Source organism: Bos grunniens, chromosome X, assembly GCF_055505025.1.
Source record: "Bos grunniens cultivar Pamir isolate PY7600 chromosome X, Bosgru_T2T1.0, whole genome shotgun sequence".
Lineage (NCBI taxonomy): Eukaryota > Metazoa > Chordata > Mammalia > Artiodactyla > Bovidae > Bos > Bos grunniens.
In genome coordinates, this window is record NC_141194.1 from 146,334,113 (window position 1) to 146,350,143 (window position 16,031).

The 16,031-nt window shown below is 35.7% G+C and overlaps 2 protein-coding genes across 8 annotated transcripts in view; one reads left to right on the plus strand and one right to left on the minus strand.

Moving 5' to 3' along the window:
- The window catches only part of SLC6A14 (solute carrier family 6 member 14), a 446,075-nt gene that overhangs the window by 300,377 nt on the left and 129,667 nt on the right, over positions 1–16,031 (minus strand). The window lies entirely within an intron of this gene.
- On the plus strand, positions 1,939–5,382 carry AGTR2 (angiotensin II receptor type 2). Of its 2 annotated transcripts, none has more exons than XM_086387232.1 (3): positions 1,939–2,114; positions 2,266–2,327; positions 3,576–5,382. In XM_086387232.1, exon 3 carries the CDS (start codon positions 3,615–3,617, stop codon positions 4,701–4,703), a length of 1,089 nt encoding a protein of 362 aa, XP_086243358.1. In that variant the 5' UTR covers positions 1,939–2,114; positions 2,266–2,327; positions 3,576–3,614; the 3' UTR covers positions 4,704–5,382. The 2 variants fall into 2 exon arrangements, with proteins under 2 accessions (XP_086243358.1, XP_086243357.1); XM_086387231.1 differs by having other exon boundaries at positions 1,957–2,114; positions 2,266–2,339.

The window sequence follows — 16,031 nt, forward strand, 5'->3', positions numbered from 1 at the left end:
CTCTCCTGCCGATAACCATATGTGCCCCCTCATTTGTTTTCCAAACATCAGTTTTCCATCATTTGGACAGAGCCTCAACCTGAATCTGTCCAGAACATAGGAAGCAAATATTTTGAGATTTCATAAAATGCTGTGTCTGTATATGAGGAGCATTTGCTCCATGTTCAAACAGTCTACTGAAATAGTATTGTGCAAACTTTTGAATCATACTATATTTTTCAGGCAATGGTGACCTCTTCTTGCTGATCCCATCTGTCTGTGTACTATAGTATCAACTTCAAAATGAATGGAAAAACAGACAAATGTCAAAAGCCATCTGTTTTGTTTCATGTCATTTGTAATTTGTCTTCTGTAACCCACCCTCCCTTTGCTGTGTTACTTCTGTGGGACCTTTACTTAGGTCCCCAGCAACCTCCTCAGAGTCTGCCTGCCCTCTTACTTCTCCTGCAGCCTGCAGCCTGGCTAAGTGCACTCTTACTGCTCCCAGAAAAAAAAAAAAAAAACGATCAGTAGAAATAACTGGAATCCTTTATACTCATGTAAGTGTCCTGGGTTCTCTGGTTTTCTGTACTCACTGCAGTTAACTAGTCATACATTTTGCCTACCTGTGGCCTCCATTTTGGGAAGAAAATGAAAAATATTTTCTCCCATGCAACAATCCTTCAAACTCTTCCCCCCTTCTTCAGTGCTTTTGTAACAGCTTATAAATGGCCAGCAAGGACTTTTTTGTAAATGTTGCATGTTTTCTTTTTGCCAGGACAAGGGTGAGATTAAAGGGCCAGCTAATACTGCCTGCTGTACTGTGGCAGTTAAGACTGTGAGTACTGACATTAGAGTGCCTTGGTTTCAAATCAAATGTCCCCATTTAATACCTATGTGATTTCAGAAAAGCTATTTAAATTCTGTGAGCCTTACTGTACTGATTTTTTTTTAAATGGAGGTAATAGTAATAGCTTATAATAGTACCTAGTGTGTGCTAGGCACAATTTTTAAGCACTCTAAACATAACAACTCATTTAATTCTTATAACTCCATGATGTAGGTAATTAACATCATCCCCATTTCTCAGATGAGAAAACTGAGACACAAAGAAGGAAAGTAACTTGGCCATAGTCATGGAATTACTAAGTGGTATAGCTGAGCTTGTGAACCAGGTAATTGGAACCCAGAGGCCATGTACATACACTGGTATGCTCTATTGTCTATCTATGAAAGTATTGAGTATAAAGCACTTAGCACAGTGTTTGGCAAATGGGATTTATTGTCAACTGGTATAATCACTACCATCACATGTATTTATCTTTCTTTTGTCACTGTTGCTTCTTCTATACTTATTGTGTAAGGCTAACCACCCTCAACCCCACAAAAAGAAAAACAACACTAATCTGGGCTACAATAGCTGCCTAATCCTTCTGATGTTGTATACTTTGTATTTAAACCACAAATATGATAGAGACCCATGAAAGGAGACAATGCTTATTAATATTTCTTTTAGAAGACATGAGAATTATTTCCTTCCTGTCACTATCTCTCCAGCAAAAGCCAACAAAAACTGCTTAACACAAAGGAGAAATTTTAGAAATGTTAGACTTCAAGTAAAGTTGCTGCTGTTCTTTTATTAAACCGGGGTAAAATTTTTCAAAAAGTAATGAAAGTTGTAAAAGATGCTGGTGGAATTTAACTCAACTACTAGAATAAATTCCCTAACCTCCACTCCTTAACTCACTTTAGAATGCCGGTATTGGGGTAAAAGAAAGAGAAAATTCTGCAAATAATTATATTCTTCTTTTAAAGTAAGCCACTGACTTCAAAATTCTCTAACACATTTGTGGAAACTTCATTTTTTTTGTTTGAGATTTATTTGAATGAGCTGTTATGATTGGAGACAGTAAGAATTTCAGATTAATGTTTTGCAGCCAAAAAAAAAAAAAAAAACCCACTGGAAAGCTGGCAAGTGTTCATAAGTCAGACCTAGAATTATGTAGGTTGAAGGCTCCCAGTGGACAGACGGAATATATAAGAAGGAAACCAGAGATCTGGTGCTATTACGTCCCTGACTCTAAGGGAACTAATAAGCACAAAATTAAAAGCATTCTTCAGCCTGAATTTTTAAGGTAGGTCTGCACAATTTATACATACTCTATTTGGAAAGTAAAACATACATTAAATGAAAATTTTTTTATGGATGTGCTTTCCCTTTTTCCTGTATTTTAACACTGTATTTTGCAAAATTCCTAAATTATTAAATTACTGTTTCTTTTACAGGGGTGCACTTAAGAACGAAGCAAGCTGATTTATGATAACTAAGTTTTAAACTCGAACAACGAGTAAGTCTTCAAGTGAGTTTATTTTAGATTCTTTCATGTTAATTTGTTAAGTCAAGATTATGAAAGAGTAAAGCTCTAAACAAAAGTGATGTTTGTTGTTTATTAAGAGATTCTTTGCTGATTACATTTTCACTGAGTAGTTTATTTATATGTGTTTTGAAACTATCCAAAGGAATAGTCTTTCCCTTACTGTGTTATCTTCAGCTAACTTTTTTTTTGTTTTAAAATAATGTTGCTATTAAAAATAACAGTATCACAAAAATCTGAATACTGGTTATAATATTCAATAGCCAAGTAGCACTGTTACTACTTAGCTGTTAAACTAAAAAAAAAAAATAATAATAATAAGCAAAGGAAAAAGTGATACAATTATATTATGACTAATCATTGATGTTCAATTTTTATTTCATTGAGCAACACAATTTTTTCTACTTGACCGTAAATCCAATTTTGGTATTTTTTAGTTTTCTGTTCCTAATTAAAATAAGTAGCTTTTCTTTTATATGGATTAAACTTAAATATCCATATGTAAAAGTAATAGTCTCTATTAAAATGTGATGGGGGTTTTAAAAATATGCACATATTCCATAAATACCTCTTAATTATATTATTATTGTGAAAACAATGGAAAAGTAGAACTATAGGAATTATTTTTAATTAGTAAAAACCAGCCATAACCCACTATCCCAATATGTTCCTTTTGCATATTTTCTCTAAGTCTTTTGTACACTTACTTATTTTTTCCATAGTTTATTTTACTTATTTCTCCATAGCTGGAATGATTTGTATATAATTAGTTACTTGAAAAAGGCATTTCTCTATGCAATAGTAGGCAGTGGTGTAGTTTCTAGAAAGTATACAGAGTGAGATATGTGCTCATGTGTTTTTGAAATGGTAATTTTTCTTGTTTCTTTTTATTTGTTTCACATATTTCTTATTCTGGCTAACCTTTTGAAATATTAATTTTCTTTAACCTTTTTGACAATAGAAAAGAAGGGCAAAAAGTAGTTTTGCTTAGAATTTTCAGTCTAGATGCCAGAATGTCTTAATTTCTTAGTATTACTGAGAGAATTCTCTTCTCTTCTTCAAGAAGTAAAGTCCATTCTTATTTCATAAGGCATGCTTCTGTTTCCCAATATTTTCTATAATAACCTACATTTTTTGCTTTCAACAAACTTTTATAATGCTAACAACTTGATAATATCCTAAATTCTGTATGTGTTCTACAAGTTCTTTTTTTTCCCTCAGAAGGTGTAAAAATTAGGAGCTGCTGACATTTCAATCAACATGAAGACCAACTTCTCCCTTGCCACCATCAGCAAAAACATTACCAGCAGTCTTCACGTTGGACTTGTGAACATTTCTGGCAATGAATCTACCTTTAATTGCTCACATAAGCCATCGGATAAGCATTTAGATGCAATTCCTGTTCTCTATTACATTATTTTTGCAGTTGGATTTCTTGTCAATACTATTGTGGTTACACTGTTTTGTTGTCAAAAGGGTCCTAAGAAGGTTTCCAGCATTTACATCTTCAACCTAGCTGTGGCTGACTTACTTCTTTTGGCTACTCTTCCTCTCTGGGCAACCTATTATTCTCATAGATATGACTGGCTCTTTGGACCTGTAATGTGCAAACTTTTTGGTTCTTTCCTGACCCTGAACATGTTTGCAAGCATTTTTTTTATCACCTGCATGAGTGTTGATAGGTACCAATCTGTCATTTACCCCTTTCTGTCTCAAAGAAGAAATCCCTGGCAAGCATCTTATATAGTTCCCCTTGTTTGGTGTATGGCTTGTCTGTCCTCATTGCCAACGTTTTATTTCCGGGATGTCAGAACCATTGAATATTTAGGGGTGAATGCTTGCATAATGGCTTTCCCACCTGAGAAGTATGCCCAATGGTCAGCTGGGATTGCCTTAATGAAAAATATCCTTGGTTTTATTATCCCTTTAATATTCATAGCAACATGTTATTTCGGAATCAGAAAACATCTACTGAAGACCAATAGCTATGGGAAAAATAGAATAACTCGTGACCAAGTTCTGAAGATGGCAGCTGCTGTTGTTCTGGCGTTCATCATTTGTTGGCTTCCCTTCCATGTTCTGACCTTCCTGGATGCTCTAGCCTGGATGGGTGTCATTAATAGCTGTGAAGTTATAGCAGTCATTGACCTGGCACTTCCTTTTGCCATTCTCCTGGGATTCACCAACAGCTGCATTAATCCCTTTCTGTATTGTTTTGTTGGGAATAGGTTCCAGCAGAAGCTCCGCCGTGTGTTTAGGGTTCCAATTACTTGGCTCCAAGGCAAGAGAGAGAATGGGTCATGTGGAAAAAGCAGTTCCTTTAGAGAAATGGAGACCTTTGTGTCTTAAACGTAACAGTGGAATACAGGTTATCAATATGGCTACTTGGCTTAAAAGATCTCCCTGAATTATCTTTTAATGGCTTTAGTAAAATAACAATTTTTCCCCTTAATGTAATCTTTTCTCAGACTTCTAGAACAGGAAACCAAATGTACCTCTTAAGTTTTATCCTCCAGTGATTTTCAAAAATTGCCTCCTTTTTTTCCCTTCCTTGTCTATCAGTACGAGATGTCACTGGGGAGATATATCTATAATCTAGAAGTAACTGGGAATTTATCTCAAATTATAATTAATAATAAATTGTGAATGATGATTTGGGGTTTCAGATTTCTCTTTGAGAAGTTCTGGAGTCTTTGTTGATTTTTATATCTATTTTTATCAAGCTTTTATCTTGAACCAAGGCCAGTCTTTTAATTCATTGCATTATTTACAAGATAGTATGCTAAAAGGAATGAGCACTTCTACTTTATATTATGAATAATAATCTTTTTATATTTCACTTTAGCATGAATTTATATTTAAGATATAGCTACATATTGAGTAGGGCTAGGAATATAGTATAGATTACATGTACTCCTACATTTAACTTGTATTTATAATCATAAAAAGTGAAATGTGTAATAACATAGATCTCCAATAAACAAATATTTGAGTGTTCACTAAAGTCTGAATAAACTTTTTAAATTTCTATTCATTTTAACTGTTTGAAGGTTTCTATGTCCTCTGATACTTTTTCAAAAACAATAACTAAGAACTACTTAGTGTATAAAATGTAAAGGTCATTTTTTACATCCTTGACCTTTTGGATATGGTGCTTTGATTGATATATAGGAAGTTGACCTGAGTTTTATTATTGATGCTTTGGTTGTGGGTTGCTTCCCAAAATATTTGGGTGGCTGCTTTAACTCTTTAATTTGTAATAAACCCTTAACTAGTATAGGAAAAACTTATCTCAGAATGGAATTTTGATACTCAAGGAGGACAAAGAGATCCAGCAAATGACAAGTTTGGTGTCACACAACAAACCTACCTGTCAGGGCAATGCAACATGGCTTAGAAAATATAGACCATGGGGTATACTTAAATTACACCTGTGGATACTGTTTGTTCCAGAATTTATAGGATTCTGTGGGACTCTTCTATACCAGTGACTGGTGCATAGATCTCTCAACACTATTAGAACTCCTAACTTTGAGAAATACCTGAAACTGAGTTACCTAATTTAGAGCATGAATCCTAATTTTAGAAGTTAGAGATTTCATTCTGCACCAGACCCATATTTTACCAGGTTATCTAGGACCTTCCTAGACCAGTACTGACCTCTAAGATAGAAGTAAAGTTTCAGAAGCTTGGCGTCTCCACCAGATTTCAGGGATATAGATCCAACAATACTCTTGATCTACTTTCTGGGAAAGTTCTTATTTCATGTCATCTATTATTATCAATAAAAACAAATAGTTAAATGCATAACCAACTATGACTTCATATTTTAAATAACTTTGTAAAACATAAATAAAAGTTTTAATTGGAAGATCATGTGCACTTTACTTTTTTGTTGTAACTACCTCAAGTTATAGATTCTTACCTTCTCTTGTATCCTTATCTTCCTTACAATCCCCGCTGATACTTCTTAGTTTTACCTTCGATCATTCCTTATCTGGCTTCTTGCTATACTCTTCTAGTCTCCCTCTCTTGTGTCTTCAGCCATAATCACTTATTAATTATCAAAGGAAAGCCCAGATTTCTTGCTATGGTCTACAAGACCACAAGAAATCTGATTCTTCCTTGCCTGTCTGACTTTTTTTTCCCCTCTGCCATCTCTTTTTTAAAAATTTTATTTTATTATTTAACTTTACAATATTATATTGGTTTTGCCATATATCACCATGAATCCACCACAGGTATACACGTGTTCCCCATCCTGAACCCTCCTCCCTCCTCCCTCCCCGTACCATCCCTCTGGGTCGTCCCAGTGCACCAGCCCCAAGCATCAAGTATCGTGCATTGAACCTGGACTGGCGACTCATTTCATATATGATATTATACATGTTTCAGTGCCATTCTCCCAAATCATTCCACCCTCTCCCTCTCCCACAGAGTCCAAAATACTGTTCTATACATCAGTGTCTCTTTTGCTGTCTCGTATACAGGATTATTGTTACCATCTTTCTAAATTCCATATATATGTGTTAGTATTCTGTATTGGTGTTTTTCTTTCTGGCTTACTTCACTCTGTATAATAGGCTCCAGTTTCATCCACCTCACTAGAACTGATTCAAATGTATTCTTTTTAATGGCTGAGTAATATTCCATTGTGTATATGTACCACAGCTTTCTTATCCATTCATCTGCTGATGGACTTCTAGGTTGCTTCCATGTCCTGGCTATTGTAAACAGTGCTGCAATGAACATTGGGGTACATGTGTCTCTTTCCCTTCTGGTTTCCTTAGTGTGTATGCCCAGCAGTGGGATTGCTGGGTCATAAGGCAGTTCTATTTCCAGTTTTTTTTAAGGAATCTCCACACTGTTCTCCATAGTGGCTGTACTAGTTTGCATTCCCACCAACAGTGTAAGAGGGTTCCCTTTTCTCCACACCCTCTCCAGCATTTATTGCTTATAGACTTTTGGATCGCAGCCATTCTGACTGGCATGAAATGGTACCTCATAGTGGTTTTGATTTGCACTTCTCTGATAATGAGTGATGTTGAGCATCTTTTCATGTGTTTGTTAGCCATCTGTATGTCTTCTTTGGAGAAATGTCTATTTAGTTCTTTGGTCCATTTTTTGATTGCATCATTTATTTTTCTGGAATTGAGCTGTAGGAGTTGCTTGTATATTTTTGAGATTAGTTGTTTGTCAGTACTTTGATTTGCTATTATTTTCTCCCATTCTGAAGGCTGTCTTTTCACCTTGCTTATAGCTTCCTTTGTTGTGCAGAAGCTTTTAAGTTTAATTAGGCCCCATTTGGTTATTTTTGCTTTTATTTCCAATATTCTGGGAGGTGGGTCATAGAGGATCCTGCTGTGATTGATATATGTCGGAGAGTGTTTTGCCTATGTTCTCCTCTAGGAGTTTTATAGTTTCTGGTCTTACGTTTAGATCTTTAATCCATTTTGAATTTATTTTTGTGTATGGTGTTAGAAAGTGTTCTAGTTTCATTCTTTTACAAGTGGTTGACCGGTTTTCCCAGCACCACTTGTTAAAGAGCCATCTCTTCTTATACTGTATGTTCAAGCATCACAAAAGGACTCAAACTGCTTTTTTTTTTTTTCAAGCCTACTGCTCTCTCATGCCTGTCTGCTTTTGCCCACACCACTCTGTTTCCTGAACACCCCTCCAATCATCCCTGATCCTCAGGGTGTCTCACTCAACTGATGAACACCTACACAGCTTCCAATATTCAGCTCCTATCAGTTCCTATCCCACAATAACAATTATGATACTAATTATACTACAAACCTCCCTCCCCTGGGTGTTCCCTTAATTAAAAGAATTATTTACCTAATCCTTGGGATTTTAAGACTGGCCTCCACTTCCTTGTTAGTGAAAGTGTTAGTCACTCAGTCCTGTCTGACTCTTTGTGACGCCATGGTCCTCTGTTCATGGAATTTTCCAGGCAAGGATACTGGAGTGGGTTGTCATTTCCTTTTTGAGGGGATCTTCCCAACTCAGGGATTGAACCCTGGTCTCCAGCATTGCAGGCAAATTCTTTACCGACTGGGCAACCAGAGGAACCCAGTATTGATTCCTAAGTAATTCTCTTGGACTACAGTGGTCTTTCCTGGGACTAAGAAGAAATGTCATTTGAGAAGATGGTGCATGAATATGTGAACTCTGCAGGAATATACAAAGGTATAAATGTCTTCTTTTCTCTTTGATAATATAAATTTCATGTTAAGTTTCTCAGATAGCAAAAGAAACTGTATTCTTCTCATTTTGGTTGTCCCATTTCCAAGTATTACCTAATTCACTTTATTTTCCATGGTTCCACCTTTATTCATCTCACCCACATAATGCCCAAGAACCACATAGTAATAACAATAATAGCTATTACTATTAGGTGAGCACTATATGATATATACTTTTATATGTATTTTACTTGTATTATCTCATTTTATTCCCAAAATGATTCAATTATTCTCATTTTACAAATAAGGACACTGAGGTACAGATGAGTTCATATTAATCTTTAAGTTTGTCTCTGATCAATGATCTGGGTAATCCTAACAGATGTATTTAGTAGTTTCAGTGAATCTTAGGCTACAAGCTGATATTTCAGAGACAGTCCTGCTCAGACTTTCAACTTTCTCCAAACCACACTGCTTACATATCCGTGACAACAGCAATAAAAGAGTACTGGGCAGGTAGTATATTAGCACCTATGAAGAAAAAGAGAGAAAGCTAATGGATAAGGCTTTCTGCCTGGTTCTCCACTACCCTTTTCTCATGCTTCATGCTCTACAGAACTACATGAAGTAACCACTACTCCCTGCTGCCCCCTCTACCTCCACACAGAAAGCAAGGCCCTCAAACATTTATTTTGAGGGACAAAAATGTTGACATGAATGCTAGTTTTGTGAAATAAGATTATATAGGATTACCAGAGAAATTCATCCCTTGCAATTTGCAAAATGAATATATATTTTTATTATGAAAAGTCAAGTATTAATTACAGTAAGTCCCCTACATATGAACCTTGAAGTTGCGAACTTTAAAAAATGCGAATGTGTGTTCACACATCCAATCACATAATTTAGTTCACATGTCTGGCATACATGGTCATGTGCATGCTTGTCTACAGTGATTGTACTTTTGTGTACTTTACTATACACTACTGTATAGAGTACAATAGTATAGTATCTTTATTTTGAACCCAGGATGTCCAGAAGCAAGTGTAAAGGCAGCAGTGATGTAGCTGGTACTACTATACTCTTCAAGGTACTGCACTGTAAGATGAAAATGTTTTCTTTATTTTGTATGTGTTTTTTATGTATTATTTTTATGAAAAATATTATAAACCTATTGCAGTACAGTACTGTATAGCCAATTGTGTTAGGTGCATATCTAGGCTAACTCTGTTGGATTTATGAACAAATTGGACTTACAAACATGTTCTTAGAATTCATACATAGGTAGGGGATTTACTGTATTTCTACATTTCATAACCCTAAATTAGATCTAAGTAAAATGTTTTGGAAAAATTCCTTTTTTTCTGATCTTTTGATGTCTGTATCAAAATGAGAGGATAATCTAAAGGAAAGCACATTCTATTTTGATTTCTTTTCCCTACAGGGATCTGAGAATAGAAAATTGTTTGGTGGCTTCATCTATCAATAAAAGAAAAATCTAAACTGGGCAAGCTGAATTAATCACAGGAGGTAACTGAAACAAGAAAGGATTGAGATAATAAGAAAAATAAAGCACTTAATTATTTTGTTAATTCCTATATGAATTATATCAACCATGATGTTTCACATAAAATAACAGAAATTCATATGCTATCAAACACAAAAAAATTACTTTTCCTGCAAAAAAAAAAACAAAAAAAAAACAGTGGCCTACAGCTGGATGGACTAGCCTTCTAGACCTTGATGCCCACTTGCACAAAGGATTAATATCCTCAGAATAAGAATTCTTTCTTTTTGAAATTCTTTCTTTTAGAAAGAGAGTTCTTTTTAAAATTAATAATAATTTATATGTATTTCTTACTAAGAATCAATACTTCCTCATTGTTGAAAATTTTAACTGTATAGATAATTAGCCACAGACAAAATCACTGTTAGTAGCACTGAAATCGTTCACCTCAGGTTGGGACTTGAACCCACATGGCTGGGACTCAAATCTGGTCAAAACCCAGTTTGGGACTCTAACCCATGTACCCAGGAGTCAAACCTGGCCAAAACTCATGGTCTTTCAAATTGAAATAACACACTTGGTTTCAGGACCTAATGAAGCTCAGGTTCTTGATGTCTTATCACAGAAAGAATTCAGTGAGACAAATAGGTAAGAAGTGGATTTATTTAGAGAGAAACACACTCCACATAGAAGAGTATGGGCTGTCACAGAGGGCAAGAGTAACCTTGAAATGTGGTGTGGTTAGCTTTTATGGGCTAGGCAATTTCATGAGCTAATGATTGGGAGGATTATTCTAATTATATTGGGGCCAAATTAAACTTAAAAGCTTTTGCACAGCAAGATAAAACAACAACAATACAACCTACTGAATGGGAGAAAATATTGGCAAATCAGATGACCAAGAAGGGGTTAATATCCAAAATATATAAACAGATCATACAAGTCAATATCAAAAAACAACCCAACTTAAAAAATGGGCAGAATACCTGGATAAACATTTTTCCAAAAAAGAAACACAGATGTCCAACAGGCACATGAAAAGATATTCAACATAACTCATCATCAGGGAAATGCAAATCAAAACCACGATGAGCTATGACCTTACACCTGTCAGAAGGGCTATCATCAAAAAATCCACAAATAAATGTTGACAAGGATTTGGAGAAAAGGTAACAATTGTCCACTGTTGGTGAGGATGTAAATTGGTACAGTTACTATGGAAAACAGTATGGAGTTTCCTCAAAAAATTAAAAATAGAATTACCATATGATCTAGCAATTCCATTCCTGGGTATGTAGCAAAAGAAAACAAAAACACTAATTGGAAAATATACATGCACCTCAATGTTCATTGCAACATTATTTACAATAGCTGAGATATAGAAGCAGATGAAGTAACCATCAACAGATGAATGGATAAAGATGTGGTGGTATAGATACACACACAGGAATATTACTCAGCCAAAAGAACTAATGAAATTTTGCCATTTGCAACAACATGGATGGACCTAGAGAGTGTTATGCTGTAAAAACTCATACAGAGAAAAACAAATACTGTACGTTATCATTTATATGTTGAGTCTAAAAAATAAAACAAATGAATGAATATAACAAAACAAAAATAGACTCACAGAGAACAAACTAGTGGTTACCAGTGGGGAGAAGGGCAACATAGGGGTAGGGGATTAAGAGATACAAACTACTATGCACAAAATAAATAAGTTTCAAGTATATATTGTAGAGAACGGAGAGCATAGCCAATACTTAATGATAACTTTAAATACTATATTGTTGTTTTGTTCAGTCACTCAATCGTTTCCAACTCTTTGCAACCACATGGACTGCAGCACGCCAGGCTTTCCTGTCCTTCACAGTGATCTCCCTCTCAAACTCATGTCCATTGAGTCAGTGATGCCATCCAACCACCTCATCCTCTGTCGTCCCCTTCTCCTCCTGCCTTCAATCTTTCCCAGCATCAGGGTCTTTTCCCATGAGTTGGCTCTTTTCATCAGGTGACCAAAGTATTGGAACTTCAGCCTCAGCATCAGTCCCGCCAATGAATATTCAGGATTGATTTCCTTTAGAATTGACTGGTTTGATCTCCTTGAAGTCCAAAAGACTCTCAAGAGTCTTCTCCAACACCACAATTCAAAAGTATCAGTTCTTCAGCACTCAGCCTTCTTTATGGTCCAACTCTCACAAGCATACATGACTACTGGAAAAATCATAACTTTGACTATAGGGACTTTTGCCAGCAAAGTAATGTCTCTGCTTTTGAATATGTTGTCTAGGTTTATATAAATTTTGAATTAGTATGTTGTATTCATAAAACTAATATTAATATAATATTGTAAACCAACTACACCTCAATTTTAAAAAGACAAAAAGCAAAAAAAAAAAAAAAAAAAAAAAAAAGGAAAGGAAGGAAGTTTTAGCCAGAACAATTAGGCATGAAAAAGACATAAATGGCATGCATGCTAAAAAAGGAAGAGGTAAAACTATCACTATTTGCAATGATAATATGAAAACCTTGCTGCTGCTGCTGAGTCACTTCAGTCGTGTCAAACTCTGTGCGACCCCATAGATGGCAGCCCACCAGGCTCCCCTGTCCCTGGGATTCTCCAGGCAAGAACACTGGAGTGGGTTGCCGTTTCCTTCTCCAATGCATGAAAGTGAAAAGTGAAAGTGAAGTCACTCAGTCGTGTCCGACCCTCAGCGACCCCATGGACTTCAGCCTTCCAGACTCCTCCATCTATGTGGGATTTTCCAGGCAAGATTACTGGAGTGGGGTGCCATTGCCTTCTCTGATGAATATCTTAGATCCCATTAAAAAAAAATGTTATAACTAAGAAACAAATTCACCAACATTACGGATACAAAATCAATATGCAAAAGGTTTGTTCAGTTGCTCAGTCATGTCCAACTCTTTGCAATCCCATGAATGGCAGCACGCCAGGCTTCCCTGTCCTTCACTATCTCCCAGGGTTTGTTCAAACTCGTCTATTGAGTAGGTGATGCCATCCAACCATCTCATCCTCTGTTGTCCCTTTCTCCTCTTGCCCTTAATCTTTCCCAGCATAAGGGTCTTTTCCACTGAGTCAGCTCTTTACATCAGGTAGCCAAAGTACTGGAGCTTCAGCTTAAACACCAGTCCTTCCAGTGAATATTCAGGGTTGATTTTCTCTATGATTGACTGGTTTGATCTCCTTGCTGAATATCCGAGGGACACTCAAGATCATGAGCTCCTTATTGCAAAATTCAGACTTAAATTGAAGAAACTAGGCCACTCAGCTATGACCTAAATAAAATCCATTATGCAAAAAGCTGTTGTGCCTTTTTACACTAATAACACGTTATCAGACAGAGAAACTAAGAAAACAATCCCATTTACAATTGCATCAAGAAGAATAAACACCTAGGAATAAATTTAACCAAAAGGTAAAAGACCTGTATGTTGAAAACTACAAAATATTAATGAAATAAACTGAAGATACAAGTGAATGGAAATATATTCTGTGCTCATGGATCAGAAGAATTGATATTGTTAAAATGTGCATATTACCCAAGGCAATCTACAGATTCACTACAATCCCTACCTGTGGTGGATTCATTTTGATATTTGGCAAAACTAACACAATTATGTAAAGTTTAAAAATAAAATAAAATTTAAAAAAAACTCCAATGATATATTTCAAAGAAATAGAACACAAATTATAAAATTTATATGGAAGAACAAAAGACCTTAAACAGCCAAAGCAATCTTGAGAAAGGAGAATAAAGCTGGAGGCAACATCTTTCTTGATTTCAAGCTATATTATAAAGCTATAGTAATTTAAAAAGTACAGTGTTGGCATGAAACAGACACATAGATCAATAGAACAGACTATAGAGCCCAGAAATACCATTGTGCATATATGCATGTATGTCAATTAATTCATAATGAAGGAGACAAGAATATATAATGGGGAAAGGATAGACTTTTCAATAAATGTTGTTGGGAAAACTGGACAGCCACATGCAAAAGAATTAATTTAGACCACTATTTTATACCATACACAAAAATTAACCCAAAATGGATTAGTAAGACCCATAAGACCTGAAATTATAAACTACTTAGAAGAAAAATTTAGGTAGTAACTCCTAATCTTGGTGACAATTGTTTTTGAATCTGATACCAAAAGCAAAAGTAACAAAAGCAAAAATACTACATCATACTAAAAAGCCTCTGCACAGAGAGGGAAACAATCAACAAAATTAAAAGGGAACCTACTGAATAGGAAAAAATATCTGCAAATCATATGATCAACAATCAGTTAATATACAAAATATATAAAGAACTCATACATTCAATACCAAAAAGTAACAATCTGATTTAGAAATGGGCAGAAATTTTGAAGAGCCGTCTTTCCAAACAAGGGATACAGATGGCCAACAGGTAAATGAAAAGATGCTCAACATCATTAATTATTAGGGAAATGCAAATCAAAATCATAATGAGATAACACCCACACTTGTCAGAACGGCTAATATAAAAAAGATAACAAATAAGAAGTGTTGCCAAGCATGTGGAAAAAAAAAAAAAAAAGGAACACTTAAAGCCTTTTGGTGAAAATGTAAATTGGTATAGTCACTATGAAAAGTAGTATGGATATGTCTTAAAAAATTAAAAATAGAACTACTATATGGTCCAGCAGTTCTGATAATTTACCTGAAGAAAACAAAAACATTTAACTCAAAAAAATATATGCCATGTTCACTGCAGTATTATTCATAGTAGCCAAGATATGAAAATAATGTAAGTATTCATCCATAGATGAATGTATAAAGAAAATGTGGTATATACAGACAAAGGAATAATATTCAGCCATAAAAAAGAAACCTTACCATTTGTGACAATGTGGATGGACCTTGAGGGCATTATGCTAAGTGAAATGTCAGACAGAGAAACACAAATATACATGCTTTCTTTTATATGTGGAATCTAAAAACAAACAAACAAGTTCATAGATACAGAGAACAAATTGTGTTGCCACAGGTGAGGGGTAGGGGTGTGAGAAATAAAATTTTAAAAAGATAAATAAATAAAATAAACATGTTATAGAAGAACATATATCAGCAAGGGAAAATGTTCAAAATATACTTGGAGAAAAATATCTGACTACAAAATAGTATGCACAAAATAAACCATTTTGTTAAAGAAAATGGACACCAAAAAAAGAAAGTTTAGAAGAACACACATTAAAATATTAAAGTATCTGAGAGGCAGTCCTAAGATGGCAGAGGAATAGGACAGGGAGACCACTTTCTCCCCTACAAATTCATCAAAAGAACATTTGAACGCTGAGTAAATTCCGCAAAACAACTTCTGAATGCCGGCAGAGGACATCAGGCACCCAGAAAAGCAGCCCATTGTTTTTGAAAGGAGGTAGGAAAAAATATAAAAGACAAAAAGAGAGACAAAAGAGGTAGGGATGGAGCTCCATCTTGGGAAGGGAGTCTTAAAAAAGAAAGAAATTTCCAAACACCAGGAAACACTCTCATTGCCAAGTCTGTGGTGAACCTTGGAACCACAGAGGGCAACATAACTGGGAGGAAAAATAAATAAATAATTAAAACCCACAGATTACATGCCCAATGGTAACTCCCCCAACAGAGAAGCAGTGCAGACGCCTGCACCTGCCACTAGCAAGCTGGGGCTGGGCAGGGAGGCGCAGGCTGCACGGCTTAGAGTAAGGACCTGGCCTGAATGCCCTGAGGGCAATCTGAGGGAAGTAACTTGGGCTAGCAAACCAGATAGTGGGACAGCTACCACGTGAAAAGCCCTAACCTAAGACACCGCCAGGCCTGCTCACAGAACAAAGGACTGACTAAAGCTACGTGAAAAGCCCTAACCTAAGACACCATCAGGCCCGCTCACAGAACAAAGCACTGAGCAGAGAGAGCTGGCTGCAGACCATCCCCCTCCAGTGACAGGCAGCCAGAG